The sequence below is a fragment of the Anarrhichthys ocellatus genome, unplaced genomic scaffold (assembly GCF_004355925.1).
Source record: "Anarrhichthys ocellatus isolate YVR2014 unplaced genomic scaffold, GSC_Weel_1.0 scaffold74, whole genome shotgun sequence".
Classification (NCBI taxonomy): Eukaryota; Metazoa; Chordata; class Actinopteri; order Perciformes; family Anarhichadidae; genus Anarrhichthys; species Anarrhichthys ocellatus.
This window is the reverse complement of record NW_022280104.1, coordinates 1,591,395-1,602,642: the sequence shown is the minus strand read 5'-3', so window position 1 is coordinate 1,602,642 and position 11,248 is coordinate 1,591,395. Positions and strand designations below refer to the sequence as shown.

At 39.4% G+C, this 11,248-nt stretch overlaps 1 protein-coding gene across 1 annotated transcript in view; it reads left to right on the top strand.

The window, feature by feature from the left end:
- Positions 1-6,591: 6,591 nt before the first annotated feature.
- The window catches only part of ulk4 (unc-51 like kinase 4), a 66,039-nt gene continuing 61,382 nt past the window's right edge, over positions 6,592-11,248 (top strand). The window contains 10 exon segments of the mRNA XM_031873804.1: positions 6,592-6,600; positions 7,534-7,674; positions 8,045-8,144; positions 8,298-8,437; positions 8,531-8,693; positions 8,928-9,029; positions 9,285-9,368; positions 9,488-9,563; positions 10,289-10,429; positions 10,774-11,096. Of these exon segments, the coding sequence (XP_031729664.1) occupies positions 7,537-7,674; positions 8,045-8,144; positions 8,298-8,437; positions 8,531-8,693; positions 8,928-9,029; positions 9,285-9,368; positions 9,488-9,563; positions 10,289-10,429; positions 10,774-11,096 (1,267 nt within the window). The 5' untranslated portion in view covers positions 6,592-6,600; positions 7,534-7,536.

The following is an 11,248-nucleotide window of genomic DNA, read 5'->3' as shown; positions in this document are numbered from 1 at the left end:
ATGGAAACCAGTTCTTTGTTTTCCTAGCAAAGCATTTTGTCAGACAAAAGAGATCGTATCCCATTATTCACTGAGACACACACAGTCACTTCAACATGTCTTCACAATAAGGAGGGACAAAGAGGAAGACAAAGAGAGAAGTTAAGGAGAGATAAGAAGAAGGAAGCTAGTGTATCATAAAGTCCAACAAGTCACATGATCAGTCAAAGGAAGCGGAGACATCCTTTCTGAAGTCCTACAGCTTCCTTCATGCAACGTCGGGAGTCCGCTTCGTTGAAGAGTGTTGTGTTAGTGGAAAAAAAAAAAAAAGGGATTGTGAAAAATAAAGTGGAAAAGATGGGTGTGCATGTGTGGCTGTTTGAAAGACTGTCCCTGCTTTAATATCACTCTGAGAGAAGAGGAGGAAATCACATGAGAAAGAAAGATGACAGAGGAGAGAGAAAGAAGGGGGATGGAGGAAGTAATGCAAGCCCTGGAGCAGACAAAGCTCTGCCATTTACATTATTCTACAAGAAAACAGAGAGAAAAGTCCAAAAAACAAAAAGAGCAGAGAACACAGACAGTCTAACTATGACTGAGGCATCATCCTGTAACAAAGTTGGCACAGCCGAGGAGTCTTGCTAAATCTCTCAGCCTTCAGCGTTGCCAGGTTGGTCCTGGTTTATCAAACACTGGAACTGTGCAAGGCCTGGGTCAAAGTTTGTTTTATCCTTGTCGATTCCATGAAGACAAAACGAAACGTCTTATAATCACATGAAGTATCTGAAATCTCATAGAAAAAGTTCTGAGCAACTGCAGCACTTCAAATTATCTGGTAAGCATTTCTCTTGTGTAATAATACAACGCAACTACGACTGTAGAAGTGTAAAGGAAATAGGCTTAGCCAAAATATTCCAAGGGACATGCATGTCTTGTAAGGGGCTGAAAATCAATAGAGAACCTCTACATTAAAGAGATAGAAGTGTGTCCTCGGTAGGAGTCTGATTCACTATAACCTCACAGCTGCATCACTTTGGCTCAGTTCAGTGAACTGCAACGCCGACACTCAAAATAACTCTGTTTGCAAATGTACAGCCTTTATTTAGCTTCCAAGTAGTCTGATTGCATTCAATTCCTGTTGGATTTAACAGTAGCATGTCACACTACATTGTTCTAAAATCACACCAAAGGCCGTCATACTGAACTACGTCCCTCATTGTATTTTAAAACAATATCAAATAGTTACAGGGTTTCTAAAGGCTGCATCATAAGTGCTTTATTATTCATTCGTTTGTGTTCCACATTGTATGCTATGAAATTCCCTACAGTTATGAGCACTACAACAACTTCATTTGTGCTTAAACAAATACGGATTACAGGATTTGTTGTGCTACACATACAGTACATACATATTTAGTTAGGAAATCTGGAAGTAAGCATGTATTTAGTTTAGACGATCCATAAATCTTCACCAGATCGATTTGAAAACCTAAAGCTAGTATACACATACATACTTCAGATTTTGTTTAGAATGTCATTTTACTTCTATAAGAAGAGTTAAACTTAATTTTATTGTCTTTCCAGCTGATTTTATTATATCTCAAACTCAACCTGAAACTTAGCGAGCCATAAATCCATAAATCTACTCTCCAGTGATAGTGTGCAGTAAAGAAGCATTGAAGTTAATATATTAAGGGCCTCGTTCACACATTAAAGCAACCTTTGACTTTTTCCCTGTGCTTTTAATAACCAGTTCTACCAATACGCTACTCTAGGTCATCAGTCTGTCAACCCCTCACTGCCGCCACTTCATCAATTTGTCTTTTTTGTAGAATTTTCATTCCAAAATGAATGAATGCTGTTGACTTTTTTGTGTGTGTGTGTGTGTGTGTGTGTGTGTGTGTGTGTGTGTGTGTGTGAGAGAGAGATGAGAGAGAGCAGTGAGACCTGCTGTGTGTGTGAGCAGTGAGACAGTACACAGGCCCTCCACAGATCATGTGCTGCTAGTTGGCAAAGCCAACTGGACCCTTATTTAGCTCCTCAGAACTGGCTGAGAAACCCTCCTCCTCAGGAGAGTAGCTAAAGTAAAATAACAATCACTGCCCCCCATACCCTTTAACGTAAAGGATGTACGTTAGTGTGTTGAAGCCTCTTCACCGCAATCCACATATCAGTCTTCTTTAACTGGCCTGAGGCTCATTGTCTAAATGTCCTTCTTTGGGATTGGTTTGTAATTGAATTTCTTCATTAAACTAATATTGAAATAGATGCTGCTCATTCAGATTTCCAACATTGGATAGCCTAATGGGTTTAACTTGAACAAAAACAATAGCATTGAAATAAAACAAACAAATGCCTCTAACAGATGTAGGCCCACAGTACATGAAGAGAAAACAACAAACAAACAAAAACAACAGAGAACAACATGAATGCCTCACAGAGCAAACTGCTTTCTTTGGGTCTATAATGTGGCACATGTCAGCTTTTCACGGTGCACTTGAATGATATGACGTAATGATCCCACTGATTGGTCCGATTATAAATAAAAAAAACATGTTGACGTTAAAAAGGGAAAAGTTTGTTCACAGCCTGTGAGAAGTGTGATAATCAGTCAGACTGCTTGAGTCACTTCTAATGAGTGGAGGCAGATTCCCTGTGATAGGATTAGGCCTCTAAAAATCAATCAATCCTATTAAAACGTGCCCACAAACCACACTACAGGCTGAACATGTTCACCTCTGAGTCGGACCAAGTATGGGCACAAAGCAGAGGGAACTTCTCATGAAATGAAGAAGTCTTCAGTAAAAGTAATTCAACAAGGAAAACATGCCATGTGTTAAATTATATAGCATTTCGCTCCTATCATGAGTAACTGTTACACCGTCAACAAACCGTGTGGCACTCTGCACCTGCTGCTGTGATCATATGACCATCAAACTTTAAATCTGACACACATCAGAGTTCAGAAACTTACCGCTTTAGTCGATCGCGCAGACTCCCCTGAAGAGGCAGAATAATCCCGTTATCTCTGCTTGGCGACAAACGGAAGACTAACTCATCGGCTCACTCCGCGCGACTCTGCTCGCGATCTAACAATGTGGTTCTCCAGAGCGTTCCCACGCGACCCGGGGCTGTGTGAAAGTCTGTTTCCCCGTCGACATGTGTGACCCTGAGAATAACCTTATTTCTAACCACAGTCAGTCGTCGTTTGAGATGCTTCTTCACCCGACTATAACCCCCAGTTTATCTCTGCCACGCCTAACCAAACTGACCACAGTCTTAAGTAACGTTACCCCCCCCCCCCCCCCCCCAACATGCAGGGCACCCCCCACAGGAAGCAGACCTTCACACAGACCGGTATCAGATAATCACGCCTCTATCAAGCGAAAGTCAAGCCAAGTGAACGGACGAATACGAAAGCTGTATTTCAGAGTCAGCTCTCTGCGCCTGTTCACTTCACTTTTGCAGCTTTTTGTTTTGGCTTCCTTCGCAGGGGTGAGTGAATGGCTTGGTGGAAACAAAGCTGATGCAGAGCTGAGGCAAAGTAGAAGAAGTATGGCTCTACATCCGGTGTGAGTCATTTCAGAATAAATTGCAATAATGTTACATTATACTTTTTTATTTTGAGTGGTCTGTTTTACTCACAACACGTGAAAAGAGGTTGACACTTAATTTAATAAATACTGTAAGAGCTAGTTTGTAAACTGTCTGCTTGTGTGTACAGTGTGTACAAAGTGTTGGGACCTTATATGTAGTATATATTATAATGTGATGGTGGAAGGAAAAGCTTTTTTAATTGTTGATACAGTGTTTCATTAAGTCATTTGCACAGTGCCACATTTAAGGAGCGTATCTAAAAGCATTAGAAACTCCTATCGCACATAAAAGAAACAAGGTAGTTTGTCATCATGGCAATGTGATTATTTACATTGTAAATTTTCAGACTAAAAACATAAACACTAACACCGGTCCAAAGCAAGGTCTGAAATATTTGCAGTTTGCAGTAAATTCTGACATTATCTGTGTCAATATTGTGTCGCTTTTGTTTGACTGCCCATCAAACAAATATAATTAAACAGAAGAGAATAAATTACAGATGCCTCAGTGGTCGACAGTAAGAGGCTTACTTACTTTAAAAAAAATTCTGCTCAATACAATTCTTGATAGATTTCTGATTGTAGCAGATGATCACTACGTAAAAATGACTAAGCTGTCACCAGTCATTAAAACAGCCTACTAATTTGTGTTAATTATATATTTTATGTAGGCTATTCATACAATGTTGTAATACCAAATGTGGTGAGTTTTTTTAATTGCATTTTTCTTCTGGCTTTTATTTTGTAGAATAAAAGGCGCCTATAGGAAATGGCACTCTTGGTATCTTTGGTTCATCTTGTAAACTTTAAGTTACGTGCACTGAGAAGACTCTGCTGTTCACTCATCTATATGCAGTCAGTAGGGGCCCTACTGATGAAACTTGTCAAGTGAGTGATTGTTAGGAAAGTTCTTAAAACAGACCTGAGGATTTGATGGTTGCTATTTGGTCTCCAGCATTATTTAAACATGAACAAGCTTTCTATCAACCAGGAAAACACAGATTTCTACATTTTAACTTGATGATTTATTTGAAAAGGATACTTCAACCAACAACATTTTTAATCAGGACCTCTTCTTATGAGACTCTGTCATGGAGTATTTAAACCTATGTTGTTTTCTATGTGTCTTACCGCTAAACTCTAATAATAATACTGGCAATATTTTCAGTTTTCAGTGTTGTTTAATCAAATGGGACTGCTGTTTGACCATTGTGACAAAGTTTGAATGACCAAAAGCGGCTTACTTAATTTGTTTTATACAAGACCGGCCTACCGAAATCCTGTTGCACAAACAAGCGAGAAAAGTGTTTTACATAAAAAGTCAAAACAAGAAGGATCTAAGTTTGGTTTGTATGTTTATGTGCTACCTCGTGGTTTATCTTCGCAATTGACATTGATGGGAAATCAAAAGGAACTGTATTTTAATATTGTCAGAACGCATAATATTATTTTGTAGAAAAAAACCTGACATGTTCTTATGTCCCACTTCTCCAAAGATATTTTAGATTATTTTTTTTCTCCTGGTTTGTTACTTCTGTTGTATCCGAAATAGTGTTTTCATCAAATGTTCTGTAGCTGTCAACAGACAACAGTAATGTAGACAAAGTTCAGGAGTGATCGACACCATCATTTTAAAGCTGAAAAAAGAAAGACACTAAAAAACTTTGGGCTCATCTTTGAATGTAACACTGGGAGTTTGTTAAGACACATCTGTGTGCTAGTGGAGAGTGGCACGAGTTTCATTCACAGCAGGCCTCATGGTGCTGACAGACGCATGCATTGGAGTCCTTGTCCGTTACAGTGGGGTTCGGTGAATTTGAAGAATTCATCATCTTTCACCCTAGAGCCTTTTGCTCTTAATATTCTCAATCTTGTTCCAAATAAAGAGGAAACAGCTTCTGTGCTGTGAGCTCATATGCAGAGAGTACAAAATGTTAGACTCCATAATAATTCACATGTGACGGGGAAACACCAGGTTGGTAAAAGATAATAGGAAATGTGTGATGTGAGGCAGTAGGGCAAGGTCTACAGAGACTGTCCAACTATGACCCGAAGACAGAGCATGGACCAGTAAACAAACAACAGAAAACATATTTTTTCTTTATTTTGTTGTCGATTTAGATAAATTATTCTTCAAAATCTCACTCTCTGTTTCTAAAAATCAATCGATGGTGAAAAACTGCAAGACAAACTGCCCTGGTGCTGTTAATCTATGGACACTGAGAACCATATATTAAGGTCAGCGCCCACAGCCTGACAAAAGCTATCTGCATACATGCATTACTATAGTATTTTACAATATGTGGGACAGTGTTTGCAGTAAGTGGAGCATTCATGGGGATGGTTGACCCCCTCTGCAGGGTCACGTGCATGTTTCTCAAACAAATCTCCAATGGGACTTTGCACATGTGCACACATTTAAAATTATTAGTTAATTTTGTCAGCATTGCATGAGAGTAATAATCTAGTTATTATGTTAGGGTTATAATATATCGTGCTCACACGCTGGATAATTCCAGCAAAGGTGGACGGGTTGCTCTGGACTCAATGGGAACTTTGAGGCAACTTTAGCCCACAGAGGGCGTCAGTAGGGACCTAACCGCAGACTATTGCCCCCTAACAGCTCAATCAGGACTCTGTACAGTAAATTAACTTGCAATTTTTTTGCTAAATACAAATACTTGTGATGCCAATTGTCGCTGTATTCCATGCGCTTGACCATGCGCTGCCTGTTGTGTGCTCTCTTGTATCATAGCAACGCAGGAATAGACCATGTGGAGGCGGTCAGGTCAAAACGAACAACTTATACAATACAACTAACCCGTATTTTAAATCATATGTATGTGGAAATATTTCGTAAGTACAGCTGCAATTTACGTATAGGTACGCATGCAAGGACTTTGGTGGGTAGTTTGTGCTTTAATTTTATTTGCAGAGGTCCAGACATCCCTCCTCCTGTTTGAATTGTACCCGTCCGTGCACATCTCGCTTCCGCTAACAAACAGCGGGTCGTTGAAGAGGTAAGGTAGTTTGATAGTAAACGTGAGGGATACCAAACACATTATTAAGTCAGTATTTTGTGTCTCTGTGTATAGTTAAGTGACGTTTTCATGTAATAATGTTACCTTACTCGGTGTTGCAGTTAACTGCTGTCTTGTCATTAATAAGCGAACAGACCTGCCTGTCCTCTTGAATAGATGATAACGTTACACACAATACAAGCCAACCGTTAGCCTCTAACGTTAACCTGACACTTTAAGGTAACGCTAAATATGCTATTATTCACCACCTAAAAGTTAACCATCTATTTCAAACATGCCCATTTATTACAAGTGTAGAAGCTACATTTTGTAGCTCGCTAAAGCTATTTTATGACACAAATCAAGCCGCGCAGAGTCAAACAGGTGTCAGGTGTTCTGAAGCTAATTAGCCGTAAAGCTAATCATCATTCACGGATATACATTTTAAGTTAGCTAATTAAGTTAGTTAAGTTGTGCTAAAATGTTAGCCTATACTAAATTCCTCTTATGGCAAACTTGAGAGGACCAATATACCCTAACCTAGATGTTCAGCAAATTACGATATTTAATTACACATTTTGACATCATGACCCCAAATGTAGTCATGTGTTATTTCTTTATAAAAACTGATGTTAGACAATGTCAAACTATATATGCGGCAACTCGAATAGCTTCATGGGTCACGAAATTTAAATAGTTTTACAGGCTATAATTATTCGAATAGTTTTCTAATATCACGTTTGTTCTGCCGGAGTGGATAACGTTACAGCCAATGCACACAGCATTGATGATAAAGAGGTCATACTGTTTGTTTGGCTTTGTGTGCCTGATACTTCCTTGCTTCCTTTCCTCATTGATGACAAACTCCACTCTCTCAACTTCTTCAAATGTCTAAAGTTAATTATTAAGACTTAATACTTGTTATATCTTCCCCACAGCGGATGGAGAACTTCATCCTGTATGAAGAACTTGGGGCCGGCGCTAGCTCTGTTGTCTATAAAGGAAGAAAGAAAGGCAATCTCAACTATGTAGCCATCGTCTGCGCCGACAAAGCCAAGAGACCCGAGATCACTAACCATGTAGGATAGTTCTCTTAACTGTATGAACGTATCGAGACACCTGTTACATTTTCACATTTGTTTTGTTCGTTCATAAGTTTTAGTATAGTTGTATTATAAAGCCCTAAGGAGCATGACCTCACCAACTTTGAGATGTTTTAACACATTATTGTGAGTTATATTGACTTAAAAAAAGAATAAGAACTATACACATTAAAGCATTATCCTTAGACATTAGAGTTTTGGGCCTTATTTGCAGTTAATGAGTTTCAAAATTGACAGCAGTCCTGACTGAGCTCATAGGGATTCTGAATGGAGAATTCTGCTTTTGAGCATGGCATTAAAGAATACCTACACATTTAATGAAGCCTTGTTTTTTGTCCCCTTCTAGGTACGTCTCAGCCATGATCTGGATCATCCGAACATAGTATGTTTCCACGAGTGGTATGAGACAAGTAGCCACCTCTGGTTGGTAGTGGAGCTCTGTACAGGTCAGTGGTTATTTCTGGCACTCCTGACAAACAGTCATGCACCATTAGATGTAATAACTTACTGCTGATTTTTTTAAAACAAGTGTTGCTCTATCTAAGTTTCTTGGTCTCTCTCGTGCTTGCTCTCTTTTTACACTCGTGTTCATCTATCAGGTGGTTCCCTGGAGTCTATAATCGGTCTTGATGGATGTCTGTCAGAAGATGTGGTGAGGAGCTTTGGATGGGACTTGGTCAAAGGACTGAAATACATCCATGAATCAGGAATCATTTTCTCTGACTTGACCCCTGCTAAGGTTTGCGTCTGCATTCATGTGTATGCAGGACTAACAAACAGCACCATTGTGATTATTAGATCAATACGGTGACCCTCCCTTTGTTGCCCATAGATCCTACTGGATGGTAGTGGCACTCTGAAGTTTGGTAACTTCTGCCTGTCCAAGGCAGACGGAGAGACACTGCAGGATTTCTTTAACTTGCGCTCTACGTCTGAGGAGGAAGGGGAAGAAGATAGCAAGGAGAACTTTGACAACACGAGGAAAAGATTAAATGGTCAGATTTTTTTAGATCCTGTTGGTTCCTAATACATTGTATTGTTGATTGATGGAGGACCTTGCCGGTAGATTAGCCAAGAGTAGCTGTTGTTATGACATTGTGATCATATTAGAAGCTACAAGCTGAGAACATGTTATACATTGTGGAGAAGTGTACTGTATGAAAGCAGATGACTGTCTTCTTGTACTATTTTTCGTCTTTCCTAATTACTCTACATGTCTATATTTCCAGGTCCTCCAACTTACAGAGCTCCAGAGGTTTTGCAGGGATCAGAAACCAATATGAGCTCTGATCTGTGGGCTCTGGGTTGTACACTCTACTACATGTTTACTGGTACGCACACACACACACACACACACACACACACACACACACACACACAAACTCCCGTACAGTGATACCAGCATAGACTGATATGATAAAGTACAGAGCGTAAATTCATTTAATGTGTTTTCCTCTGTTGTTGGGTAGCTGTCATTCATGATGTTTATGATGATGCTACTAATGATGTACTGGATTGAAAAAAACCTAGAATAAGCATACTGTAATTTACGACCTAATCCGTAAAAACCTTTTTTTGCTTGCCAGGTAAACCTCCGTTCTATTCTGAGAGCTACACTGAAATTACAGAGCTGATTTTACATCAGGAACCACCGGCTCCCAGACAGACAGGTGATGCACTCTCTCTCACATGCACACAGACACACAGATGTAATGTTTGACAGAAATATCTTTATTATAGAGTTTTTAGTTTAAATGAATGAACTTTTCTTCTGTGTTGTTTGTTACAGTGCTTTCAGCCAGTCCTCCCAGTGAGGACTTCCTGAATCTTCTGAAATGCTTGCTCAACAAATACCCTGATAAGCGGTATGGTTCACACGCACACACACACACACGCACACAGGTCCAGCACACACTCTATTCTACTGTTCTACCTTTACTATTATGATCATAAAATATATAATCCTTACATCACAATGCTAATGGTGTTATTGTTGTGTATTATTTATGTATCCATGACCAGTTGGTAAATTCTGTTCATGAACAGAATCAAACAAATATTCAAAAGTTATTTGGTCTCTTTGACTTTATCTATTAAAAATATGTTTTTATTAATAAGGAAAGTCTAGTTCTTGACTCTGGACAGCTTGAAAGTTTGTAAGACAGTAAAATTGACTTAATTGCAACATTGAATTACTTCAGACTACGGCTTTTTTATTGCACGTTGAGCTATGTGTCACATTTTTGTGCTTTAATGTAGGTCTGTGCACTATATCAATAATATATCCAAACCCGATTGTCTTTTTCAGTTTGTAAGGGCTACATAACAGTATAGGGATATTTTTTCTGAACTTCCCAGACTGTTCTAGCTGTTAGCCTTTAAACACATTATCATAATATACATGTTACTGATGATTATTTATCAAAAATGTCATTGTGTAAATATTTTGTGGAAGCACCAGTTGTCAACCCTTCAATATAATCGCAATATTGATATTGAGGTATTTGGTAAAAAATATGTGATATTTGATTTTCTCCGTATGGCCCGACCCTGTCTTCATTTAATAGTTTTGTTGTTTTTTGTTCATTAGGATGGACTGGCCAGAGTTGTTGGGCCACCCTTTCTGGACACAAGTACGAATGGAGGAGGAAGGAGGAGAAGAAGAGGAGGATGAAGGAGGGGACCAGGAGGAAATATGTAGCTGTGAGGTGGTCGTTAAAGCTAGCTTGAGGTGTGTTGATATATTTCTATTCCTCTTCATTTAACAGCTCCTACAGCATTCTACGGACATTTTGTTGCAGCCATTTTACTGCTTTCAGATTTGCTTTGTGAAAGTAGTAATGCACACACTAACGGTAGATATAGAGGTCAAGAAGTTGTTCAAGCCCAGTCTGTTCTCTTTTAATCCACACAGTTTGAAACACCTTTCAATATGATGCAGTCCAATTTAACAGCACAACAAACCTACAAACCTGCAGAATTACCATACTATTTAATCCAAACAGGTCATGTGACGGTTTGTTTCCCCCAGTTGAGTATTTTGTGTTAATGTGTGTTTTGTCAATAACTCCACAGACACACAAGGATCCCTGACCCTTTCCCTGCAGGACATGCAGACAAGCTATCCAACACCCAGCCACCCTCTAGGATTTACAAGAGTCTAATCTCATCACAGTCAACAACCGCAACAATTTACAGACCATCAGACAGACAGACTGATTGCCAACAAGCTATCAGACACACCACATGTGGAGCTCCAATGATCAGCCAGGGCTTGGATAGGGAGATGGGGAAGGAGAGAGGAGGAGAGGGGGAGGCAAAGACAGAAGATGACCCCAAGCTAACTGGAACCAAGCAGATGTGCCACACACTGCAGCCCAATAAGTCCTTGATGCTCGGTAAGACATTCTCAGATGTCTTTGCTTATGTGTTTACGTCAGATATGGGAGTTACTTGGCCACTTCATGCTATGTAATGCAATGTTTAAAACAACCAGTTTATACAAGTAGTTGTGTGTGTGTGTGTGTGTGTGTGTGTGTGTGTGTGTGTG